Source organism: Leucoraja erinacea, chromosome 43 (genome assembly GCF_028641065.1).
Source record: "Leucoraja erinacea ecotype New England chromosome 43, Leri_hhj_1, whole genome shotgun sequence".
Classification (NCBI taxonomy): domain Eukaryota; kingdom Metazoa; phylum Chordata; class Chondrichthyes; order Rajiformes; family Rajidae; genus Leucoraja; species Leucoraja erinaceus.
The window spans coordinates 1,418,082-1,445,501 of record NC_073419.1 but is presented as its reverse complement, the minus strand read 5'-3'; the positions used below and the strand labels follow the sequence as shown (position 1 = coordinate 1,445,501).

At 44.5% G+C, this 27,420-nt stretch overlaps 1 protein-coding gene and 1 long non-coding RNA gene across 2 annotated transcripts; one reads left to right on the top strand and one right to left on the bottom strand.

Moving 5' to 3' along the window:
- Nucleotides 1-2,019: 2,019 nt before the first annotated feature.
- On the top strand, nucleotides 2,020-4,156 carry LOC129714877 (uncharacterized). The gene is made up of 2 exons (XR_008726432.1): nucleotides 2,020-2,309; nucleotides 2,798-4,156. It is a non-coding gene; the product is annotated as an uncharacterized LOC129714877 (long non-coding RNA).
- Nucleotides 4,157-7,309: 3,153 nt separating this feature from the next.
- Nucleotides 7,310-27,104, bottom strand: LOC129714876 (uncharacterized). Its single transcript, XM_055664742.1, has 4 exons — nucleotides 26,923-27,104; nucleotides 12,219-12,342; nucleotides 10,666-10,789; nucleotides 7,310-8,521 (listed from the first exon to the last, which is right to left on the bottom strand). The coding sequence occupies exons 1-4, from the start codon at nucleotides 27,029-27,031 to the stop codon at nucleotides 8,393-8,395; spliced, it is 486 nt and encodes a 161-aa protein (XP_055520717.1). The 5' UTR covers nucleotides 27,032-27,104; the 3' UTR covers nucleotides 7,310-8,392.
- Nucleotides 27,105-27,420: the final 316 nt, after the last annotated feature.

The following is a 27,420-nucleotide window of genomic DNA, read 5'->3' as shown; positions in this document are numbered from 1 at the left end:
CGGGCCTTTATGGAAGAGTGGCAAGAAGAAAGCCATTGTTGAAAAAAAGCCATAAGAAGTCCCGTTTGCAGTTTGCCACAAGCCATGTGGGGGACACAGCAAACATGTGGAGGAAGGTGCTCTGGTCAGATGAGACCAAAATTGAAGTTTTTGGCCTAAATCCAAAACGCTATGTGTGGCGGAAAACTAACACTGCACATCACCCTGAACACACCATCCCCACTGTGAAACATGGTGTTGGCAGCATCATGCTGTGGGGATGCTTTTCTTCAGCAGGGACAGGGAAGCTGGTCAGAGTTGATGGGAAGATGGATGGAGCCAAATACAGGGCAATCCTGGAAGAAAACCTGTTAGAGTCTGCAAAAGACTTGAGACTGGGGCGGAGGTTCACCTTCCAGCAGGACAACGACCCTAAACATACAGCCAGAGCTACAATGGAATGGTTTAGATCAAAGCATATTCATATGTTAGAATGGCCCAGTCAAAGTCCAGACCTAAATCCAATTGCGAATCTCTGGCAAGACTTGAAAATTGCTGTTCACAGACGCTCTCCATCCAATCTGACTGAGCTTGAGCTATTTTGCAAAGAAGAATGGGCAACAATTTCAGTCTCTAGATGTGCAAAGCTGGTAGAGACACACCCCAAAAGACTCGCAGCTGTAATTGCAGCGAAAGGTGGTTCTACAAAGTATTGACTCAGGGGGGCTGAATACTTTTGCACGCCACACTTTTCAGTTTTTTATTTGTAAAAAAATTTGAAAACCGTGTATCATTTTCCTTCCACTTCACAACTATGCGCCACTTTGTGTTGGTCTATCAAATAAAATCCCAATAAAATACATTTACGTTTGTGGTTGTAACGTGACAAAATGTGGAAAAGTTCAAGGGGTATCGAAACTTTTGCAAGCCGCTGTAAACACAGTTAAAAACAGTATCAAAAAACACAACAACTACATTTAACTAGACAAAAAAATAAAAAATATAAAAAAAGACATACAGGCTGTAGGGGCCGCTGCAACTGGAGTTCAGCAAATATTTTTAAAAGCTAATAGTATTTAGTAAGCATGACAAACATGGAATCAAGCTTTAACACCTTCCTGATGCAATAGAACAGTGTTACTGTGTGTTCTTGATGAAGAGCACTGAAGACGGCAGGATTGAGTCATAGAGGGTGAATAAAAGGACGCTCCTTTAGAATGAAGATGACGAGAAATTTATTTAGTCAGAGGGTGGTGAATCTGTGGAATTCTTTGCCACAGAAGGCTGTGGAGGCCAAGTCAGTGAATATTTTCAAGGCGGAGATTGACAGATTCTTGATTAGTGCGGGGGTCAGGGGTTATGGGGAGAAGGCAGGAGAATGGGGTTGAGAGGGAGAGATAGATCAGCCATGATTGAATGACAGAGCAGACTTGATGGGCCGAATGGTCGAATTCTGCCCCTATCACATGAACATCTAACAAGGGAAGGCACTCTGAAAGTGGCAGCACAAGTAGATGGAGTGGTAAAAAAGGAGTATGGTGCATGTAGGAAGGAACTGAAGATGCTGGTTTAAACCAAAGATAGACACAAAAAGCTGGAGTAACTCAGCGGGACAGGCAGCATCACTGGAGAGAAGGAATGGGCGATGTTTCGGGTCGCGACCCTTCTTCAGACTTCAGGCGTATGGTATGCTTGCTTTATGTCATATGTCAAGCTGTTTTTCATTGACTGCAGCTCGGCATTTAATACCATCATCCCCTCCAAGCTGGTTACCAAGTTCTCAGATCTGGGTCTCTGCGCATCCCTCTGCAATTGGATCCTCGACTTCCTCATCCACAGACCACAGTCTGTCCGTATTGGTAGAAATGTGTCATCCTCGATAACAATCAGCACGGGAGCACCTCAAGGCTGCGTGCTCAGCCCCCTGACAAAGCCAGAAACCTTGGTGTAGTTATGGACTCGGATTTGAATTTTAACAGCCATATAAAGACCAATACCAGATCTGCCATCTAAAAAATATTGCAAGAATCAACGGATTTCTGTCCAAAGAAGACACTGAAAAACTTGTTCATGCATATATTTTTAGTAGGTTAGATTATTGTAATGGCATCTTTACAGGTCTCAATAAAAAATAAATTAAACAACTGCAGCTTATCCAAAATGCCGCTGCCAGAGTCTTGACCAACACCAAGAAAATGGACCACATTACACCTGTCCTTAAATCTTTGTACTGGCTCCCTGTGTGTAAGAGGATAGATTTTAAAATTCTGTTACTGACCTACAAGGCACTGAATGGTCTAGGTCCAAAATACATCTCTGACCTACTTGTTGTATAGAAACATAGAAACATAGAAATTAGGTGCAGGAGTAGGCCATTCGGCCCTTCGAGCCTGCACCGCCATTCAATATGATCATGGCTGATCATTCAACTCAGTATCCCATACCTGCCTTCTCTCCATACCCTCTGATCCCCTTGGCCACAAGGGCCACATCTAGCTCCCTCTTAAATATAGCCAATGAACTGGCCTCAACTACCCTCTGTGGCAGAGAGTTCCAGAGATTCACCACTCTCTGTGTGAAAAAAGTTCTCCTCATCTCGGTTTTAAAGGATTTCCCCCTTATCCTTAAGCTGTGACCCCTTGTCCTGGACTTCCCCAACATCGGGAACAATCTTCCTGCATCTAGCCTGTCCAACCCCTTAAGAATTTTGTAAGTTTCTATAAGATCCCCTCTCAATCTCCTAAATTCTAGAGAGTATAAACCAAGTCTATCCAGTCTTTCTTCATAAGAGAGTCCTGACATGAGGCACCTAGATGAGGTATATGAGGCGCCTAGACTCCTCAGGTCTTCAGGGACAGGTTTACTCTGTGTTCCCAGGGTCAGAACTAAAAAGGCTGAAGCAGCATTCGGTTTTTATGCTCCACACCTGTGGAACAAGCTCCCTGAATGCACAGACTGTAAGCGCATTTAAATCAGGCCTAAAAACACTGTTGTTTACTATAGCTTGTCCGTAACCCGACATGCAGGTAATCTTAACCGTCTAATTTTACCCCTTTTATGTGCTTTTTAAAATCGTTTTATTGTTTCATTGACGTTGTTTTATTATTCATACATTTGTCGTATTGCAATTTTTAATTATTGACTATTTTATTTTTTCTTTCCTGTAAAGCACCTTGAATTGCTGTTTGCACGAATGGTGCTATACAAATAAACTTGCCTTGCCTTGCCTTGCACTGCTGTACTCACTCCATACTCATGACTGCATAGCCGGTCATAGTGTGAACACCATCATCAAGATCGCCGACGACACCACTGTTGTGGGACATATCGCTGTCAGAGTATAGAAGTGAGATCGACCGATTGACCAAATGGTGCCAGCACAATAACCTGCCTCTCAACACCAGCAAAACCAAGGAACTGATTGTGGACTTTGGAAGGGGTAGGATATGGACCCACAATCCCGTTTATATTAATGTAATCCCGTTTATATCAATGCAATGGTGGAAAGGGTCAAGAGCTTCAAATTCCTGGGCGTGCACATCTCTGAAGATCTTTCCTGGTCCCAGCACACTGATGCAATTATAAAGAAAGCACATCAGCGCCTCTACTCCCTGAGAAGATTACGGAGAGTCGGTATGTCAAGGAGGACTCTCTCGAACTTCTACAGGTGCACAGTAGAGAGCATGCTGACCGGTTGCATCGTGGCTTGGTCTAGGTTCAGGAACAGCTTCTTCCCCATAGCCATCAGGCTGTTAAACACACCATCAAGCAAACTCTGAACTATAACAGCCTATTGCACTTTATCTGTTTACTTATGTGTATATATATATATTCTATGGTATATAGACACACTGAACTGCTCTGTATTTATGCTTACAATAGTCTGTTGTGCTGCAGCATGCAAGAATTTAAATGTCCTATCTGGGACACATGACAATAAACTCTCTTGACCCTTTGTTTAAGAAAGTAAAGGTGAAAGTAAATCCAAAGGGTTTCTACAGCTATATTAATAGCAAAAGGATAACGAGGGATAAAATTGGTCCATTAGAGAGTCAGAGTGGACAGCTATCTGCAGAGCCAAAAGAGATGGGGGAGATATTGAACAATTTATTTTCTTCGGTATTCACCAAGGAGAAGGATATTGAATTATGTGAGGTAAGGGAAACAAGTAGAGTAGCTATGGAAACTATGAGATTCAAAGAAGAGGAAGTACTGACACTTTTGAAAAATATAAAAGTGTATAAGTCTCCAGATCCTGACAGGATATTCCCTAGGACATTGAGGGAAGTTAGTGTAGAAATAGCAGGGGCTATGACAGAAATATTTCAAATGTCATTAGAAACGGGAATAGTGCCGGAGGATTGGCGTACTGCGCATGTTGTTCCATTGTTTAAAAAGGGTTCTAAGAGTAAACCTAGCAATTATAGACCTGTTAGTTTGACTTCAGTGGTGGCCAAATTAATGGAAAAGGTACTTAGAGATAATATATATAAGCATCTGGATAAACAGGGTCTGATTAGGAACAGTCAACATGGATTTGTGCCTGGAAGGTCATGTTTGACTAATCTTCTGGAATTTTTTGAAGGGGTTACTAGGGAAATTGATGAGGGTAAAGCAGTGGATGTTGTCTATATGGACTTTAGTATGGCCTTTGACAAGGTTCCGCATGGAAGGTTGGTTAAGAAGGTTCAATGGTTGGGTATTAATGGTGGATGAGCAAGATGGATTCAACAGTGGCTGAATGGGAGATGCCAGAGAGTAATGATGGATGGTTGTTTGTCAGGTTGGAGGCCAGTGACTAGTGGGGTGCCACAGGGATCTGTGTTGGGCCCACTGTTGTTTGTCATGTACATCAATGATCTGGATGAAGGTGTGGTAAATTGGATTAGTAAGTATGCAGATGATACAAAGATAGGTGGTGTGGTGGATAGTGAAGTAGATTTCCAAAGTCTACAGAGAGATTTAGGCCATTTGGAAGAATGGGCTGAAAGATGGCAGATGGAGTTTAATGCTGATAAATGTGAGGTGCTACATCTTGGCAGGACAAATCAAAATGTACATGGTAAATGATAGCGAATTGAGGAATGCAGTTGAACAGAGGGATCTAGGAATAACTGTGCATAGTTCCCTGAAGGTGGAATCTCATATCGATAGGGTGGTAAAGAAAGCTTTTGGTATGCTAGCCTTTATAAATCAGAGCATTGAGTATAGAAGTTGGGACGTAATGTTAAAATTGTACAAGGCATTGGTGAGGCCAATTCTGGAGTATGGTGTACAATTTTGGTCGCCCAGTTATAGGAAGGATGTCAACAAAATAGAGAGAGTACAGAGGAGATTTACTAGAATGCTGCCTGGGTTTCAGCAACTAAGTTACAAAGAAAGGTTGAATAAGTTAGGTCTTTATTCTCTGGAGCGCAGAAGGTTAAGGGGGGACTTGATAGAGGTCTTTAAAATGATGAGAGGGATAGACAGAGTTGACGTGGACAAGCTTTTCCCATTGAGAGTAGGGAAGATTCAAATAAGAGGACATGACTTCAGAATTAAGGGACAGAAGTTTAGGGGTAACATGAGGGGGAACTTCTTTACTCAGAGAGTGGTAGCTGTGTGGAATGAGCTTCCAGTGGAAGTGGTGGAGGCAGGTTCGATTTTATCATTTAAAAATAAATTGGATAGGTATATGGATGAGAAAGGAATGGAGGGTTATGGTCTGAATGCAGGTAGATGGGACTAGGGGAAAATAATTGTTCGGCATGGACTTGTAGGGCCGAGATGGCCTGTTTCCGTGCTGTAATTGTTATATGGTTAAAGAACTGCAGATGCTGGAAGATGCTGCTGCACCCGCTGAGATTCTCCAGCACTTTTGTCTCTCTTGACACTTTAATAGGTCCGGGCATTAAGACTCAGGAAGTCATGATGCACTTTGATAAGACTTTGGTTAGGCTGCATTTGAAGTATTGTGAGCTGTTCTCCTTGCCCCATCACAGGAAGGAAGTGGGCACTTTGTCATCAACGATAGCTGATGTCAGGATAATGTTAGGTAATTGGAATTACCCTACTGCTGATAAAAACGTTGGCTTTCTACATTATATATACATTTGGAAGTTTAGTTTAGATAGAGCCCCACCGAGTCCACGCCGACCATTAATCACCAATTCACACAAGGGGGTAATTTACAGGGGACGATTAATCTACAAACCCGCACGTCTTTGGGATGTGGGAGCACCTGGACGAAACTCACGCGGTCAAAGAACGTGCAAACTCCGCACCTTCAGCACCGAGGTCAGGATTGAACCGGGGTCTATGGCGCTGTAAAGCAGCAGCTCCACCCGCTGCACCACATGCCGCCCTGCCCATTGTACTTTATGGGTTGAATGGGCGGCAAGGTGGCGCAGCGGTAGAGTAGCTGCCTTACAGCGCTTGCAGCGCCGGAGACCTGGGTTCTACCCCGACTACGGGTGCTATCTGTACAGTGTTTGTACGTTCTCCCCGTGACCTGCGGGGGTTTCTGCATGATCTTCAGTTTCCTCCCACACTCCAAAGGGGTACAGGTATGTAGGTGAATTGGCTTGGGTTTGTGTACTTGGTATAAGTGTAAATTGTCCCTCGTGTGGAGGCTTGTGTTAGTGTGCAGGGATCGCCGCTCGGCGCGGTGGGCCGAAGTGCCTGTATCCGCGCTGTATCTCTAAACCAAACTATAAAAAACTAAATACAACAACTGTGCTCCTCACCCCTATCCTGAGGCCGTATTCCAGATGTACACAGTAACGGGCAAAATTGTTAAACCCAGCGCAAATATTCTTCAGACTCAAGGAACTGCAGATGCTGCTTTGCAACAAAAAAAAAGACACAAAGTGCTGGAGTAACTCAGCGGGTCAGGCAGCATCTGTGGAGAATATGGATAGGTGACGTTTCACAGAGTGCTGGAGTAACTCAGCGGGTCAGGCAGCATCTGTGGAGAACATGGGTAGGTGACGTTTCACAGAGTGCTGGAGTAACTCAGCGGGTCAGGCAGCATCTGTGGAGAACATGGAGAGGTGACGTTTCACAGAGTGCTGGAGTAACTCAGCGGGTCAGGCAGCATCTGTGGAGAACATGGATAGGTGACGTTTCACAGAGTGCTGGAGTAACTCAGCGGGTCAGGCAGCATCTGTGGAGAACATGGAGAGGTGACGTTTCACAGAGTGCTGGAGTAACTCAGCGGGTCAGGCAGCATCTGTGGAGAACATGGATAGGTGACGTTTTGGTTCAGGAACCTTCTTCAGGCTGTTCTTGAACAGATCCAAACTTGTTCTTCTCAACATTAAGAAATGAACCCACTTTGCACAAGATGTGAGGTGCATTTTAATATTTTATTGCTTGTATATACTATTACATTGTACATTGATAGTTTGAGATTAACAATATTGTCATTAAGCCGGCTACAACCGGGTAACATCAATAGGGTTGGCAATTTCCTATCTGTTCAAAGCAACTTATATCTCTAAATAATGAGCTATAATTGCAAACTTTTGCTCAATTCTTTTTTTTATTTATTTTTTTATATTTTTATTAGAAGTAGACATATTATAAAGTATAGTTACATATTATAGTAAAAAGACTTTTCATATACATCAGTCATACATTATTAAAATTTTCAATTATCAATTACTTCTGCTTCTAGTGTTTTTATTTTTTATAGAAAGAGAGAGAAAGAGAGGGTAGAAAGTTACAAATTTAAAAAAACAGAAAAACGGAAGAGGTGGAATGGGTTACGTGTAATTCGTCAATGGAGATAGGTTCGTAGATTATAAAGTATAGCTTTTCATCTAATCCTGAGCAAGTTTCAGTTGGGTCCTATTGCTGTGCCAATCTATCCCTTCAGATAGTTAATGAATGGAGCCCAGATTTTATCGAAAAGATCTTGTTTGTCCATTAAGACGAGTCTAATTCTTTCTAAGTATAGGGTCTCCGACATTTCCGTAATCCACATTTTAATTGTGGGGGTTGTAGGCCCTTTCCAAAATTTTAATATTAATTTTTTCCCGATTATTATACTGTAGTCGAGGAAATTTCTTTGGTTTGTTGTGAGTGTTAAACTTTGTTCTGATATTCCAAGTATTATTAATTTTGTGTCTGGGTCCAGTTTTGTATTAATAACTTCTGAAGTTATTTCAAAAATATCAGTCCAGAAATGTTTACGTTTTATACAGTTTGCAAACGTATGTGTTAAATTGGCCTCTGATAGTACATTGATAGTTTGAGATTAACAATATTGTCATTAAGCCGGCTACAACTGGGTAGCATCAATAGGGTTGGCAATTTCCTATCTATTCAAAGCAACTTATATATCTAAATAATGAGCTATAATTGCAAACTTTTGCTAATTTCTACCCGGAAGGAATAAAGCAAGAAAAATGAGTCGCCTTTCAGTCCATTAGCCGGTCTGCTTCATCATGTTCTTGGCTGCATCCAGACAGTTATCGGTCAGTAAGTTGTAGTCACGGCCACCAGCTTTGATAAAGTCTGCTACCGTTTTGCCCTCGACTGGCCTTCCCTCCACCACCTGAAAAAAATTAAGAGCATGTCGGAGGAATTGTGTGGGAAAGAACTGCAGATGCTGGATAAAATCGACGAAAGATACAAAATGCTGGAGTAACTCAGTGGGTGAGGCAGCATCTATGGAGAGATGGAACCATCAGTCTGAAGAAGGGTCTCGACCCGAAACGTCACCCATTCCTTCTCTCCATAGATGCTGCCTGACCCCCTGAGTTACTCCAGCATTTTGCGTCCACCTGTCAGAGAAATTAGTTTAGTTTAGTTTAGAAATACAGTGTGGAAACAGGCCCTTTGGCCCACCGAGACCATGCCGACCAGCAATCACCCCGTACACCAGAACTACCTACACACACTAATGCCCCTGTCCCACTTAGCAAACCTGAACGGAAACCTCTGGAGACTTTGCCCCATTTGTGTGGTTCCTGGAGGTTCCCGGAGGTTTTTGTCAGTCTCCCTACCTGCTTCCACTACCTGCAACCTCCGGCAACCACCTGCAACCTCCGGGAACCGCACGGAAACCTTGGGTGGGGCGCAAAGTCTTCAGAGGTTTCTGTTCAGGTTTCCTAAGTGGGACAGGGGCATAAGGACAATTTACAATTTCTACCGATGCCAAATTAACCTACAAACCCCAGTTTCAGTTCAGTTTATTGTCACGTGTAGCGAGGTACAGTGAAAAGCTTCTGTTGCGTGCTAACCAGTCAGCAGAAAGACAATACCTGATTACAATTGGGCTATTTACAGTGTACAGATACATGATAAGGGGATTGTGTGAGTTTCAGTTCAGTTTATTGTCACGTGTAGCGATTCGGAGGCTGCAACTGCGGGTCTGGCGGACAGCGGCACCGAGAGCCCGCGGGTCCCTGGAGGCTGGAGCGGGCCTAACATCACCGCCCCGCGCGGCTTGGAATGGCCGCGGGACAGTGAAACCAAGACTTCTGTTGCGTGCTAACCGCCAGCCAGCAGCAGAACAGACAATACCTGATTACAATCGGGCCATTTACAGTGTACAGATACATGATAAGGGGATAACGTTTAGTGCAACGTAAAGCCAGCAACCTGCACGTCTTTGGAGTGTGGGAGGAAACCGGAGCACCCGGCGAAAACCCACGCAGTCACGGGGAGAAGGTACAAACTCCGTACAGACAGCACTCGTAGTCAGGATGGAACCCGGGTCTCTGGCGCTGTGAGGCAGCAGCTCTACCCGCTGCGCCATCATGCCGTCCTGGTCTATTTATTGCACGTATCTTGCACAATGTGATGGCGCCTAGCGGCAGCGGCTCGTCTCCAATCCGTCTGTCTTTTTTTAAATTTTTTGTCTTGTTAAATGTATGTCTTGAGTCTAGTTTGTATTATTTTTCTTTAGCTGGATATATGTGGGGGGGTGGGGGGAAACCGTTAATCTCTTCCCTGTACGGGGACCCGACTTTTTCCCTGTCAGGTCTCCGGTGTCGTTGGGCCTAACATCGTGGAGCCGGCGGCGGCCTCCAACCGGAACCAACCTGAGGGCTCCAGTCGCGGAGCATGCGGACCTGACATCACGGAGCTGGCCGACTTCGGAGCGGGGAGAGCTGTGGTGGCGCGCGGCTGCGACACGACTTTGGAGCATCGCAGGCTCCGGCCGCAGGCCCGGTGGACGGGAACATCGAGAGCTCGCAGGTCCCTGGTGGGAGACCGCTTTTAGGAGCTCCTGCAACGGCAATTTCTCCCGCCGGAATCACGGGGTTTAAAGGACTCTGAGCATGGCCTAACATCGCCCGGCGCGGCTTAAACGACCGCGGGACTTACCATCGCCCGACGGGAGCTTTAACATCGTGAGCCCCAGTCGCCTCGACGCTGCAGTTGGACTGCTGGACCGCAGGAGAAGAACAAAGGGAAGAGATAAGACTTTTGCCTTCCATCACAGTGAGGAGCTGTTGGAGATTCACTGTGATGGATGTTTGTGTAAATTGTGTTAAGTGTGTGTCTTGGTTTTTTTTGTAATGTAAGACTGTAGAAAATGCAATTTCGTTCAAACCAAGTTGTTTGAATGACAATAAAAGGCATTCTATTCTATTCTATTCTATCGTGGGATGAAAGGCAAGGTGACCTTTAGCGTTTGATTAATGCATGGAGTTCACATTGACACATGTTTATCAAAAGATGAATCCATACCTTCCATTTATTGGACATATGCTCGGCATCGGTGACCACAGTTTGATGGCTGGAGCCATAGCCTTTCCCTTTGTGAATCAGCCAAGATCTCCCAGGTTCAGATTCAGATCCAGCTGTCTGTATCCTGAGGTCAAGAAAGACGTGTAAGCATCCTGGATTTATAGCACCAGAGACAAGACTTCACTTCCCAGTCTCTGACCAAATGACCAGTCATCATTTACAGAGTCCACTTGATGGGCCGAATGGCCTAATTCTACTCCTATCACTTATGACCTCATAGAATTATTATTTTTTTTTTTACAAACTCCATACAAAGAGCAAAAAGGAAAGGAGAAAGCTTTTGGTGTGCTGGCCTTTATAATTCAGAGCATTGAGTATAGAAGTTGGGATGTAATGTTAAAATTGTACAAGGCATTGGTGAGGACAATTCTGGAGTATGGTGTACAATTTTGGTTGCCTAATTATAGGAAGGATGTCAACAAAATAGAGAGAGTGCAGCGGAGATGTACTAGAATGTTGCCTGGGTTTCAGCAACTAAGTTACAGAGAAAGGTTGAACAAGTTAGGTATTTATTCTTTGGAGCGCAGAAGGTTAAGGGGGGACTTGATGGAGGTCTTTAAAATGATGAGAGGGTTAGACAGAGTTGACGTGGATAAGCTTTTCCCACTGAGAGTAGGGAAGATTCAAACAAGAGGACATGACTTGAGAATTAACGGACAGAAGTTTAGGGGTAACATGAGGGGGAACATCTTTACTCAGAGAGTGGTGGCTGTGTGGAATGAGCTTCCAGTGAAGGTGGTGGAGGCAGGTTCGATTTTATCATTTAAAAATAGATTGGATAGTTATATGGACGGGAAAGGAATGGAGGGTTATGGTCTGAGCGCAGGTATATGGGACTAGGGGAGAATACGTGTTTGGCACGGACTTGTAGGGTCGAGATGGCCTGTTTCCGTGCTGTAATTGTTATATGGTTATATGAAAAGAAAGAAAATAGAGAGAAAAGAAGAATAAAGGGTAGATAGCTATTTATTATTCTTGACCACCATTCACCCAATCCTGAAACAGATCATTTCTACGTTTGTGTTGCACCAAATGCTTGTAAGAAGTCGACAAATGGAGACCAAATCCTTAAGAATTGGTCTACTTTGTCTGTTAGGAGGAATCGCATTTCTTCAAGATGTAAGGTTTCCGACATGTTTGAAATCCACATTTTAAGCGTTGGTATCGATGTATTTTTCCAAAATGTAAGCATGTTTTTATGCCATTATTAAACCATAATTAAGGAAAGATTTTTGAAACATTTGAAACCTCATAGAATTCTAACAGATTTGTCAAGCATATCCTCCCCTTCACTAAACCATGCTGCCTATGTTATCATAGACAAAAGACAACAGACAATAGATGCAAGAGTAGGCCATTCGGCCCTTCGAGCCAGCACCGCCATTCAATGTGATCATGGCTGATCATCCCCAATCAATACCCCGTTCCTGCCTTCTCCCCATATCTCCTGACACTCACAGCCGACTCTATAATAAAACAACTCTTGTACTCACCTCACGCCTTCATGCCTGAAGAGTCCCCACAACGGTCTCCTTACTCTCTCAGCCCGCACCACTTGCTTGTTGTATAACTTCGTAAGTTCAGACCGTTCGGTAATGTCATGCGGCCTTGCGCCACCTGAAAAACAACAAGAGGCTCAGCAAATTGGAGAATTCTCAACAAGACTGTCAAAGAGTTCATAGGAGCAGAATTAGGCCATTCGGCCCATCAAGTCTATGCCATTCAATCATGGCTGATCTATCCCTCCCTTCTTAACCCCATACTCCTGCCTTCTCCCCATAACCCCTGACACCCGTACTGATCAAGAATCTATCTATCTCTGCCTTAAAAATGTCTACTGACTTGTGGCCTCCACAGCCTTCCGTGGCAATGTATTCCACAGATTCATCACCCTCTGGCTAAATAAATTCCTCCTCATCTCCTTCCTCAAAGTACATCCCTTAATTCTGAGGCTGTGACCTTTAGTCCTAGACTCTCCCACTAGTGGAAACATCCTCTCCACATCCACTCTATCCAAGCCTTTCACTATTCACTTTCAAAGGGTTCATAAGGTTGCCAAGAATACTCAATATTCCATAACTCGCAACAAGGGAGGAAGCTGATACAAGGTGCTCTCAACCTTAAATCACCTTCATCCCAATGCTTGAGAATCACCCAGGACTCGAAACATGGTAAGAATTCCAATTTGATTAGTACGGGTGTCTGGGGTTATGGGGAGAAGGCAGGAGAATGGGGTTAGGAGGGAGAGATAGATCAGCCATGATTGAATGGCAGAGTAGACTCGATGGGCCGAATGGCCTAATTCTGCTCCTATCCCTTATGACCTTACGATTATGAACACTTACGAACCTGAATTAAATATTGAAGCATAATCACAAAAGCAATTACCTGTATCTTATAGAGTCATGAAGTCACACGGCACAGAAACAGGCCCTTCGGCCCAACTTGTCCATGCTGACCTAGATGCCCCATCTATACAAGTCCTATTTGCATACAATTGGCTCCAACGCCATCATTAAATTTGCCGACGATACCACGGTGGTAGGACTGATCAGTGACAACGATGAGTCAGCCTACAGGGATGAGGTCCAGCACCTGGCAACCTGGTGTGCCAACAATAACCTCGTCCTCAACTCCAAGAAGACGAAGGAAATTATTGTCGACTTCAGGAAGATCAGAGGGGGCAGACATACCCCCATCCATATAAACGGGACTGAGGTGGAGCGCGTCTCCAACTACAAATTCCTCGGGGTACACATCTCAGAGGGTCTGTCCTGGTCCCTCAACACCTCCAAGCTGATCCAAAAGGAGGAGGCTCAAGAAAGCTCACCTGTCCCCCCAGATCCTGACCAACTTTTACCGCTGTACCATCGAAAGCATCCTGACCACCCGCTTCACGGTAATAATAATAATAATAATAATGTTTATTTATATAGCACTTTTCAACAAAATCAATTTGAACCAAAGTGCTTTACAGAGATTGATTAAACTAATTGAACAGATTAAATGTCAATAAATCCATACAAAACAAAAAAGAGAAAAAGAAAAAAAGACACAGAACAGTACACTATAGAAATCAACAAGAAACGTCCCCCCACAGCAGAATTCACTGTGAGGGAAAGCACTAAAAATATCCAGTTCTCCCCCTCATAGTCCACCCGAGGTCAGGGTCTATATGTGGCCTCCTCAGCCAACGGTATGGTACAGCAGTTGCACCGTAGCGGACAGGAAGGCACTGCAACGGGTGGTGAAAACCGCTCAGTACATCATCGGTGCCCCGCTCCCTGCAATGGATGCCCTCCACCGAAAACGGTGTCTGAGACGGGCCGGGAAAATCATCAAGGACCCCTCCCACCCCAACCATGGACTGTTTGCCCTCCTCCCATCAGGGCGGCGGTACAGGAGCCTCAGGTCTCGTACTAGTAGGATGAGGAACAGCTTCTACAACAACACAATCACATTGCTGAACTCGGAGTCCCGCCGATAGATTTCTCCAGTCTCTCCGTCCACATTGTTTGCTTATTCTGTATTTTTATTTCTATATTGCACTATTACTACGGACTGACGCTAAACTGCATTTCGTTGTACCCATACTTGTATCTGTGCAATGACAATAAAGTTGAATTGAATTGAATTGAATTGAATTGAATTGAATTGAATTGAATTGAATTGAATTGAATTGAATTGAATTGAATTGAATTGAATTGAATTGAATTGAATTGAATTGAATTGAATTGAATTGAATTGAATTGAATTGAATTGAATTGAATTGAATTGAATTGAATTGAATTGAATTGAATTGAAATTGAATATCGCACTAAACCTTTCCTTTCCATGAACTTATTTGTCCAAGTGGCTTTTAAATGCTGCTGTTGTTGTACCCACCACAACTACCTCCTCTGGCAGCTCGTTCCATATAACCAGTCGAACTCCGAGTGTAAAAGTTGCCCCGCACACTAACACTACCCTTTCACACACTAGGGACAAAATTCACATTTTTAAACCAAAGCCAAATGAACCTACAAACTTGTACGACTTTGGAGTGCGGGAGGAAACCTGGAGCACTCGGAGAAGACCCACGCAGGTCACGGGGAGAACGTGCAAACTCCGTACAGACAGCGTCCGCAGTCAGGATCGAACCCGCGTCTCTGGCGCTGTGAGGCAGCATCTCTACCGCTGCGCCACCGAGCCACCCCTGACCGAGACATCGCCTGTCCCCTATTTGTCCTCCTGATTTCCTGAAGTGTGCTCCTCAGTTTCAGAGCCTCATTTTTCGTCATCATCCAGACGCCCACTCTGCCTTGCCCTTCACTCTGAAGACAAACACAAAATGCTGGAGTAACTCAGCGGGACAGGCAGCATCTCTGGAGATAAGGAATGGGTGACGTTTCGGGTCCAGACCCTTCGTCAGACCTTCGCTCTAACAGGAGTATGCATGCCCTGAACACTAGTCATCGTACTGTTGAAGATTTCAAACTAACTTTGCCCCCAAACAACCTGCTACAAACAACCTTAGCAAGTTCCTGCCTGATACCGTCAGAGTTGGCCTTGCCCAAATTGAGAACTTTCACTTGTCAGTCCAGAGTGTACAAGCCCAGCCGCTCTATTCTCTCAGCATATGACAGTCCCGCCATCCCGGGAATTAACCTTGTAAACCTACTCTGCACTCCCTCAATAGCAAGAATGTCCTTCTTCAAATTAAGCAACCAAAACTGAACACAACTTTCAGACTGAGGGATGTTTAGTTTATGATTAGGCTGAAAAACGACTTAATGACTTAACAGGGTCCAACATGTACGCAGCAGAATGATAAATTCACCAGTCTTTTCAGTATTCTCCAATTACTATGAACAGTTCTTTTGAATGATGCCTGTATTGCAGGTTGATGCAGACAAGGTGTGTAGGAAGGAACCAGCAATGGTCTGAAGAAGGGTCTCGACCCGATATGTCACCTATTCCTTTACTCCACAGATGCTGCCTGACCCGCTGAGTTACTCCAGCACTCTATGAGATGCTGCCTGACCCGCTGAGTTACTCCAGCACTCTATGAAACGTCACCTATCCATGTTCTCCACAGATGCTGCCTGACCCGCTGAGTTACTCCAGCACTCTGTGAAACGTCACCTACCCATGTTCTCCACAGATGCTGCCTGACCCGCTGAGTTACTCCAGCACTCTGTGAAACATCATAAAGACAGGGTGGACTGACACCCTGTCTTTATGCATAAATTTGATGGGCTGAATGGCCATTAAATACTGCCCAAAGTTACGAGGATTCCTGGAATTTTTGTTCTGATATTGAAACTGATTGAAAACACGGCGTCACTCTAGATGTGTCAGAGGGAACTGCAGATGCTGGTTTACACCAAAGATAGACACACAATGCTGGAGTTACTCAGCGGGACGGGCAGCATCTATGGAGAGAAGGAATGGGTGACGTTACAGGTCGAGACCCTTCTTCAGACTGAAAGTCGGGGGAGAACCCTTCCCCCTCTGTGTCTCCCTCTCCCCTGACTCTCAGTCTGAAGAAGGACCTTTCCTTCTCTTCACAGAGGCTGCCTGTCCTGCTGAGTTACTCCAGCATATTGCATCTATCTCCAAAATCAATCTGTCTTGCCATCGGGAAGATCCCAAAAATCCACCCTTGTCAAATGACCTCATGATTATCTTTCAAAAAAGGACAGACAGAGCCTGCTGAGTTCATCCAGCTAGTTGTGCTTTGCCAAAGAAAGACACAAAATGGTCATAAGGTCATAAGGAACAGGAGTAGAATTAGGCCATTCGGCCCATCAAGTCTACTCCACCATTCAATCATGGATGATCTATCTCTCCCTCCTAATGCCATTCTCCTGCCTTCTCCCCATAACCTCTGACACCTGGGTGGCATTTTGGGTCGAGACTCTTCTTCAGTCTGCAAGTCAGGGGAGATGGAGACGGAGATATGGAAGGGCGAGGTGTGAAAACAAAGGGGATGGAGATCCAGGAACATGTAGAATAGATGATTGTTAGCAAGGAGTAAATGACATCGAAACAAACAGAAATAAAACATAATCAAGGGCAGTCAGACTGGTCGGGGAAGTGTGAAAGAGGAGGGATGGAGAGAGAGGGAAAGCAAGGGTTACTTGAAGGAACCCTTTTGCTCCAGATTCCAGACCCCGCACTACTTTGTCTCGCCACTAGAGGTAGATTGGTTTTAGACAATAGTCATGTCAGTCAAGTCACATTTATTTATATAGCACATTTAAAAACAACTCTCGTTGGCCAAAGTGCTTTACATTTGTTATAAGAATAGTATAAACAAACAAACTACATACATATATACATATAACCCTCGCTCAGAGGACGTCAAGAAAGGCTTGGGAGTATAGATAAGTTTTTAGTCTGGACTTAAAGGAGTCGATGGAGGGGGCAGTTCTGATGGGAAGAGGGGATGCTGTTCCACAGTCTAGGAGCTGCAACCGCAAAGGCGTGTTCGCCCCTGAGCTTATGCCTAGGGTCAGCAACCCCAAGTCGGCCGATCTGAGGGACCTGGAGATGGAGTGGTGGATGAGAAGACTTTTGATGTGGGAGGGGGCAAGCCCATTGAGGGCTTTGTAGACATAGAGGAGGATCTTGAAATTTATTCGGAACCGCACAGGGAGCTGGTGGAGAGAGGCCAGGATTGGACAATAGACAATAGATAATAGGTGCAGGAGTAGGCCATTCGGCCCTTCGAGCCAGCACCGCCATTCAATGTGATCATGGCTGATCATCCCCAATCAGTACCCCGTTCCTGCCTTCTCCCCGTATCCCCTGACTCCGCTATCTTTAAGAGCCCTATCTGGCTCTCTCATGAAAGCATCCAGAGAACCGGCCTCCACTGCCCTCTGAGGCAGAGAATTTCACACTCACAACTCTCTGTGTGAAAAAGTGTTTCCTCGTTTCCGTTCTAAATGGCTTACCCCTTATTCTTAAACTGTGGCCCCTGGTGCTGGACTCCCCCAACATCGGGAACATGTTTCCTGCCTCTAGCGTGTCCAAACCTTTAATAATCTTATATGTTTCAATAAAATCCTGTGAGAAAAGGGTTAATAGGGATGGTTGATTTATACTAGAACTCTGAAAAATATAACTTAGAAAGAAATAAGGTGTCAGCGGAAGCCAGACTGCTGGTAGAAGAAAGTAACAATATACAGAACAGAGAGAAATTCTAGATAAAAAGTAGCAAACAGATAGAAACTTCAGCAGAAGCCTTAGGAGTCTTTGACGTCAGGAGACGTTCCGAGAAGTTCTCGTGGGAATATAAACCTTAGTGTTCTGATTGGCAGAAGCTCGATGGGGAGACATGAGGTAGTGACCATCGTAAAGAAATGTATAAAGATAAAAAGCATCTCCATCTTCATTGTGCCTCTACGGGACATCAGAGGAGAGGCACCTATTCTGCAGAATATGAAATTAATAAAAACACTTCTTTGTCTGAATTTGTCTCAAGAGCGTTTGTGATTTTTGAATCTCACAACTTGGGGGCTCGTTTCCGAGATCCAATACTCTGGACAGCTGACGGGAGTAGACGGACGAAGGGAAGGTGCACCCTGCTGAGTTCAGCGGTCTCAGACTCCTTGCTTGCCGTCAGCTGTTTAAGCAGTAGTACCCGGACCACACAGAGACTCGGCAAAGAAGTGGAAGTACTTGGAAATCGCGAAAAATCAATCGAGCAATTTCTGTGCACAGAACCCAGGTAGGAACAATGACTAATAAAGTACTTCCTGGGCGATTGTGGTTGACGCCCTGAAGGATTCAGGAGGCTGCAAGGCAAACCCAGAAGGGAGGGGAAAAGGCTGTGGGCCAAATCCCCGCATTCTGCCCAATAGTCCGTTGGGGCAAATGCAGAGACGGAGGGGGCCAAAATACCCAAGGGAAAGAGAAGACGGGGGCCGGGGTGGACGAAGATCACCCGGCCAACAGGACGGGGAGTCAAAGGGCAGAAGGGGAAGATAAGAAGTTCAGTAGCTATTAGACCCCTGAGGGAGGTACCTAGGAGAGGACCCTGAGGGGGAAGGGAGTTTGTTGAATAGCCTCCTTGAAGATCGATTAGGTCTGACAAGAACAGTTAGATCAATTCATGAGACAGGATCATGATAAGGGATTTACTCCCGAAAGTAGCAGATAAGAAGACGGCAAAGGCCGGGGACAAGAGTGCAGGACAGGGAGAAAATATAAAATGAATAATCTATTTGAAGTAAGAACGGAACAAATGTGATTTGTATGTAAAAACCGGTTTGGAACGAATGGTTGTAAGATGAAAGGTTGGAATGAGCAAGTTGTAAAATTGAACACAGATGCCCCCCCCCCCCCCCCGTGGCGGGGGCGAGAATTTCAACTGTAGTTAAAAATGCTGCAAGCCGTGGGGGCTTTTTACGAATAAGCTGTAAAATTAACTCTTTGTATCCTCGTAACCTGAAAAAGGGGAAGTTGTAAAAATCAGCTTTTGATTTTCTTTTAATCGTTTCTTGATGTTCTTTTAGATTTCTTGTCAGTAAAGCTAATTTGGAAAATTGTTACAAGTGCTAGGAATTGGACATTTAAAATAGTGGTGAATATGGATTGAAATAATTGGAAATAAGTTAATTGATGAAACATGACCAGCTTTTATGGTTTGTTGTTTTATGGTAGACATTCAAGTTGAGAAAAACAGAGAGAGAGAGAGAGAGAGAGAGAGAGAGATACAGACACCGAAAGAGAGCCAGACAGAGATGAGAGAGAGAGAGCCAGACAGAGAGAGAGAGAGAGAGCCAGACACAGAGGAGAGGCAAATGATTAGGGCAACAGCAATGAAAAAGTGGGAACAGGAGAACCCGCCAGGGCAGCAGAATGTGGCGGCAGCAGACACATTCCCAGTACAAGAGCCAGATTGGGACAAGGGAACAGAAGCAGGACCAGGGAATATGAAGGACCTGCGGGATCTAATTATAAAAGGGATAAGAGAGGCAGTACCCAAAGGATAGAATTTCAAACGAGCATTTGAGAATGGACAGCAGAAAGATGAGGCCCCAACAGTGTTCCTTCAGAGACTCAGGAAGAACATGCAAAAGTATTCCGGAATAGACCCGGACTCAGGGGCAGGACAACAATTGCTTAGGGCCAATTTCGTGACCAAATCCTGGTCTGATGTGAGGAAGAAATTAGAAAAGATGGATGACTGGAATGAGAAACCACTACCTCAGTTGCTTACAGAGGCCCAGAAAGTGTACGTGCGGAGAGATGAGATAAAACAGAAGGGGAAGGCACTGATTATGATGCAGGCTGTAAAGCGAGTGGTAGATGTTAAGGAACAGGTAGGTACAGGATGGAGAGGGAATTACTCCCGAGGTAGAGGGAGAAGGGGATATGGCAGAAGAGAGGGAGGGGGGATATGGCAGAAGAGAGGGAGAAGGGGATATGGCAGAAGAGAGGGAGAAGGGGATATGGCAGAAGAGAGGGAGAAGGGGATGGCAGAAGAGAGGGAGAAGGGGATGGCAGAAGAGAGGGAGAAGGATACGGCAAATACAATTGGGAATAGGTACAGCACCGATAGAAGCAAGAATAGTGGTTCAGCTGTCTTGCTCTAAGAGAGGTGGATGAGCAAAGAATGAATGATCAAGTATGGGCCAAGGAAGGAAACAGAGGAGGTTTGCAAATACCCCCTCTTCAAATAGCATTAAAAGATGGTGCAGACATAGTACGAGTAAGGCAGTACCCCATTTCGACCGAGAGACGAAAAGGCTTACAACCAATCATTGGGAATTTATTAGAGGACGGGTTATTGGATCCATGTATGTCCCCCTACAATACTCCGATCCTACCAGTCAGAAAGACCGACGGGACGTTTAGACTCGTACAGGACTTGAGGGAACTGAACAAGGTGGTCCAAGCCCGACACCCGGTAGTGCCTAACCCTTACACCATCATAGGACGGATACCCCCAAGCCACAAATGGTTTAGTGTGGTAGATTTAAAGGATGCCTTCTGGAGCTGTCCGCTGGCAACAGAGAGTGGAGAATTATTCGCCTTTGAGTGGGGAAACCTAAATACCGGGCGAAAGCAACAATTCCGGTGGGCGGAGCTCCCTCAAGGTTTTACAGAATCACCAAATTTATTCGGCCAAATTTTAGAGCAGGTATTGGAGGATTTCCCAGGTGACGGGGAAACGCAACTATTACAGTATGTGGATGACCTCCTTTTGTCAGGAGAGATGGAAGAGGAAGTAAGGGACGCCACAATAAGCCTGTTAAACTTCTTGGGAAGGAAGGGGTTAAGAGTGTCCCGTAACAAGCTTCAATTTGTGAAACAAGAGGTAAAATATCTGGGACATCTGATAAGTGGAGGAAAGAGACGAATAAACCCCAAAAGGATAGCTGGGATCACGGGAGTACCACTACCAAAGACTAAGAAAGAGTTCCGAAAATGCCTGGGATTGATAGGATACTGTCGACTGTGGATAGATGATTACTTCAGACAAGTGAAATTCCTGTATGATAAATTGGGAGGAGAAAAAGACAAAGTTCAGTGGACCCCAGAACAGGAGGTGGAATTTGGGAAATTAAAGAACAGTTTGATTACTGCTCCCGTGTTGGCTCTGCCCTCAGTAGAACAACCTTTCCACCTGTTTGTAAATTCAGACAAGGGGGTGGCACTAGGGGGTACTCACCCAGAAAAGAGGGGGAAATCGACAGCCAGTGGCCTTCCTCTCGAAAATATTAGATCCAGTCTCCAGGGGATGGCCGGGATGCTAGCTTTCATTGCAAAAGGATTTGAGTATAGGAGCAGGGAGATTCTACTGCAGTTGTACAGGGTCTTGGTGAGACCACACCTGGAGTATTGCGTACAGTTTTGGTCTCCAAATCTGAGGAAGGACATTATTGCCATAGAGGGAGTGCAGAGAAGGTTCACCAGACTGATTCCTGGGATGTCAGGACTGTCTTATGAAGAAAGACTGGATAGACTTGGTTTATACTCTCTAGAATTTAGGAGATTGAGAGGGGATCTTATAGAAACTTACAAAATTCTTAAGGGGTTGGACAGGCTAGATGCAGGAAGATTGTTCCCGATGTTGGGGAAGTCCAGGACAAGGGGTCACAGCTGAAGGATAAGGGGGAAATCCTTTAGGACTGAGATGAGAAAAACATTTTTCACACAGAGAGTGGTGAATCTCTGGAACTCTCTGCCACAGAGGGTAGTTGAGGCCAGTTCATTGGCTATATTTAAGAGGGAGTTAGATGTGGCCCTTGTGGCTAAGGGGATCGGGGGGTATGGAGAGAAGGCAGGTACGGGATACTGAGTTGGATGATCAACCATGATCATATTGAATGGCGGTGCAGGCTCGAAGGGCCGAATGGCCTACTCCTGCACCTAATTTCTATGTTTCTATGTTTCTATGCATACAAGCGGTAGCAGCTACCGCAATATTGGTGGAAGAGAGTAGGAAATGAACCTTTGGAGGCACTCTGGTTGTTTCTACACCACACACAGTAAGAACCATACTCACTCAGAAATCCAACAGATGGTTAACAGACTCTAGACTTTTAAAGTATGAGGCCATCCTGATGGAAAAAGACGATTTGATGATAATTACGGATAAGAACCTTAACCCGTCCCAATTCCTGTATCCAGCAGAGAAACAGGGTGACAAGGAAGAGGGCCCAGTACACTGCTGTAGTGAAATAATAGATTTACAGACAAAAAGTAGAGAAGACTTAGAAGAGCAACCTCTGGCTGAGGGCAGCCGGTGGTTCATAGATGGATCCTCCAGGTGCATAGATGGAAAAAGACATAGTGGGTACGGTATAGTGAACGGGGAAACTATGGAGGAAATTGAAAGCGGCAGGCTGCCTGGTAGTTGGTCAGCTCAATCTTGTGAATTATATGCATTAATGAGAGCTTTGGAATTATTGGAGGGGAAGGAAGGAACAGTATATACCGATTCAAAATACGCTTTTGGAGTAGTACACACCTTTGGGAAGATCTGGAAAGAGCGAGGAATGATAACAACTCGAGGGAAAGAATTAGCGCATGAGCAATTGGTAGGGCAGACACTGGAAGCATTGCAAAAACCAGAACGAATAGCCATAGCACATGTGGCAGGGCATCAGAAAGGGTAACACCCTGGAGGCCAGAGGAAATAGGGCAGTGGATGAGGTTGCAAAAAGAGCAGCCACAGAACAGATGGTAGAAATGAAGTCACTAATACCGTTAAGGGAACCAGAGGAAAAGATACCTATCTTTAGTGAGAAAGAACAGGAAAACATGAAAGAAATGGGGGCTCAGCGTACTTCAAATGGGAAATGGTGGACACCAAATGGAAAGCAGCTATTGAACAAAGAAATAATGAGGGAGTTATTAGGGAGATTACATGGACAAAGCCATTGGGGAACACAAGCCCTCTGTGACACCCTCCTCAGAACCTACGCTTGCTGTGGGATGTTTACCATGGCCAAACAAGTCATAAGGGGCTGTGTAATATGTCAGCGAATTAATAAGAAAATCATGAGAGCAGTCCCAGGAGGAGGACAACCATTAGCAGTTAGGCCCTTCCAAAGAACACAGATAGATTTTACCGAGCTGCCCCAGGTACGAACATGGAAGTACCTGTTAGTGGTAGTGGACCATTTCACCAGATGGGTAGAGGCATTCCCCACGGCAACTGCCACCGCACAGGCGGTAGCCAAGATATTATTAGAACAAATTATACCCAGATATGGGATTGTGGAAACAATAGACTCAGATAGAGGGACCCATTTTGCCTCCAAAACACATGAAATGATATGTGAAGCACTGGGAATAGAATGGAAATTGCATACACCATGGCATCCCCAGAGCTCAGGAAAGGTGGAAAGAATGAATGGCACCTTAAAGACCCAAATCACCAAGTTGATAGAGGAAACGAGACTCCCCTGGACTAAGTGCCTCCCGATAGCCCTGTTGAGAATCCGAACGGCACCTCGAAAAGACATAGGGATATCACCATATGAAATGTTATTCGGGCTCCCATACTTAGGGAAGATGGAAGGAGTCCCAACAATACAAGGGAACGATGTGTTCCTGAGGAACTATTTACTGGCAGTGTCCCAATCTCTTGCAGAACTAAAAATTAAAGGATTGCTGGCCCAGAGCCCACCACTGGACTTTCCAATTCACTCAGTCAAGGCTGGAGACTGGGTATTAATAAAAACGTGGAAAGAAGAAAAGCTGCAACCTAAGTGGACTGGACCCTACCTGGTGTTACTAATCACCGAGACAGCAGTACGAACAAAAGAGAAAGGGTGGACACACGCAAGTCGAGTTAAGGGTCCTGTGGAGGCCCCACCAGACGATATCAGCCCGTGGACAGTGCGCAAAGGAGAAGAACCATTGACTTTAATATTTACCAAGAACCCGCAGGAAAAATGAAGATTTCGTGTTGGTGGGTCGTGTGTTGGGTGGTTACCCAACTTGTAAGTAATGTAACATGCATAAAAATCACAATACCACAGAATAGAAGGTCCACCACCATCCCATTTAATGTATGTAAAGGAAAAAGGTGGTGCGGCTATAGAATGTATGTATGCACCCATCCCTGTAAAGATTGGCACGTGGTGTTTACTTCATCAAAATATGGGTGGCATCGGACCACCTATCAAACTGATAGGTGGAGAGTATATCAAAACCCAAACGAGAAATTGCCAGGACGCGTATATGTGAGCATACAGAGTGTCCAAATACAGGAAAGTGGGAGGTATTGGATATGTGCAGATAAAACAGGGAAGGACGCATGTCTGAAGTTTGAGATAGAAGTAAAGTGAGATGGGAAGATGGGAAGATACGAGGATAGGGGAGAGGTGTTCAAGATAGATGACAGTCAGAATAGGGATCCCGGGGCAACACCAGCACCACCAGTAGTCAGCAATGTCACCAGGGAAAATGAGTCTAAGAAACTGAAGATAATGATAGTAGCAGGAGAAACAGGATTAAGGCAGTTATATGAGAAGGGAATACCAACAGGGGGAAAAGGAGCCAACACCTGGCTTGCCTGGATGATGTACACAGCCAGAAGTATGCAACGAAACCAATTGTTACGCCTGCGCCGGAGCTAGGCCTCAGCTGGTCCCAGTACCATTTCCCCTGAATTGGGATAGAACACCTAGGGCTATGACATGTATACTACAGCTATTCACGAATCCCCTCTTACCAAAAAAATGTGATATGCCAGAGTTATCATTACCTATTTCCGGCCAGCAACAACAATACGAAGGGCCGAAGGGAAGATCCTCGACCTCCTCCATTTACCATTCCTTTTGGGGAGGAGGGGTTTGAGTGCTATACAAAAAATAACCCAGAGGGACAGGACATGGGGGAGGTGCTCAACTGCAATCAGACGTATAACATAACGGCTGAGGAACAGGGGCCACTGTTCAATAGCTCCTGGCTGAAAAAGCAGATAGTCAGTAGAGCCGATGTCTGGTGGTGGTGCGGGGAGAATACCCTGTGGCCCCGGTTACCAGGGTCATGGACGGGAACCTGTACCCTCATACAACTGATGATGCCCTTCACCATAGCAGTAGAACATGCTGTAGAACTCAATAAAGGAAGCCGACGACAAAAGAGAAAGGTGAGAGGATCATTCGACACACACATCTATATAGATGCGATAGGGGTGCCAAGAGGGGTACCCGATGAATTTAAAGCCAGAAATCAGATAGCTGCGGGCTTTGAGTCCATACTCTTCTGGTGGTCCACAATTAATAAAAATGTGGACTGGATCAACTACTTATACTACAATCAACAACGCTTTATAAATTACACTCGAGATGCAGTTGAAGGATTAGCGGAACAACTGACAGCAACCAGCCAAATGGCCTGGCAAAATCGCATGGCCTTGGACATGCTACTGGCTGAGAAGGGAGGGGTGTGTGTAATGTTTGGCGAACAATGTTGCACATTCATCCTCAACAACACTGCTCCGGATGAGTCAGTGCCAAGAGCCCTAGCAGGGCTCACCTCTCTGTCTATCGAATTGGCTGAGAACTCTGGAGTAGACACCTCCTGGACCGGGTTTCTAGACTCCTGGTTTGGGAAATGGAAGCACATCTTTACATCTGCCCTAACATCAGTGATAGTCATGGTGGGGTTACTGTGTTTGTTCGGATGTTGTATCATTCCCTGCGTACGGGGATTGGCTCAGCGATTGATAGAAACAGCCCTGACGAAGAACAGTGCTGCCACCATAATGGCCTTCAGAACACAGTATGACCAACGAGAGGAGGATAGGGAGGTGAAGAATCTGCTGCTAGCATTAGAAAAGGAGGAGATAGTATAAATCAAGGGTGCGTAGCAAAAAGAAAAGGATGGATTGTGAGGAAAGAGTTAATAGACATGGTTGATTTAGACTAGGGATAGAAAAATATAACTTAGAAAGAAATAAGATGTCAGCAGAAGCCAGACTGCTAGTAGAATAGAAAGTAACGATATAAAGAACAGAGAGAAATTCTAGATAAAAAGTAGCAACAGAAATACTTCAGTAGAAGTTTGGGTGGGCGTTCCACGACGTTCTCGAATCCTCGATCCTCGGTGTGCCTCTAGGGGACATCAGAGGAGTGGAACCTATTCTGCAGAATATGAACTTAATAAAATAATTTTTTAATAAAAACACATTTGGTATATCCTTTTTTGCGGAGTTTTGTGTTACAATAGAGCGATTGATTTTCCTTTCTTCCTTTTTTTTTCCTTTTTTTTTTCTTTTCTTTCTAGGGTCTTATTTATTTTCTCTGCTTCCTTCTCTAATTCCTTCCCTAAGGGGTTCTCTTCTCCCAACACTTTCCTGCACCTTCACGATTCTTGCTTACTTTCCTTACTTCTTTTATTTCTATCTTTTTTAAAGCTCAAAAAATGAAGTGGTACAACATAATGTAATAAGATATATGAGATGTATTAACGTGATTTACTGTACTGCTAATAAAAATAAAATTAAAATTAAAAAAAATTTAAAAAAAAACTTAATAAAAACACTTCTTTGCCTGAGTTTGTCTCAAAAGCGTTTGTGATTTTAAATCTTACATTGTGGTAAGTAAAGATCTATTAAAAATAAGTCTACTAACTTTCTAATGTACCGACACGCCTAGTTTCCCAATGGCCGTTGATGGGAGAACAGAAAATAACATTTTCACGACAGAATATCGACAGAAAATAATAATAATATTTTCTTACCTTTTGGCTTTATTGGGGAACCAAAAGAATGACAGATTTGGTCGGTTAGTATTATGATTAGAACAGTTGATAGCAGAGCAGTGAGATGACGATTAGATGAGTACGCCATGATAGCCCAATAAAATGCCCAATAAAATGGCGTCAACAATCACACACATCATACTACGCGTTTTTCGAGGAGTGGTCTTTCTTGCTCCTCTATAATCTTTGATTGGATCTCTCCAATGACCTGACTGCCGTCTAAGGCTTCCCCATGGTCCTAACGACGGTATGTTCACTTCTGTTACAAATATTATGGCATGTTTTACCATCTAAACTGTTCCAACATTTCTGGAGCTTGAAAACTAACCCATTCTGTCCACCAGATGTAGAATTCTCTTTCGAGTTTAAAAACAAATAGAACCTTCGGTTTAGCGTTTTGTTGAATATTATTTTTTTCAAAAGCATTTGTAAGCACAAGCCAAATAAATGACTGTTTATGTACAGTTAGTTACAGCG

Coding starts and splice junctions, on each gene's coding strand:
- LOC129714876 (XM_055664742.1), bottom strand. CDS start 27,031: ATGGCGTACTCATCTAATCGTCATCTCACTGCTCTGCTATCAACTGTT. Junction 10,790..12,218: donor TTCAGGCATGAAGGCGTGAG/GTGAGTACAAGA, acceptor TCTTGACCTCAG/GATACAGACAGCTGGATCTG. Junction 8,522..10,665: donor ATATGTCCAATAAATGGAAG/GTATGGATTCAT, acceptor AATTTTTTTCAG/GTGGTGGAGGGAAGGCCAGT.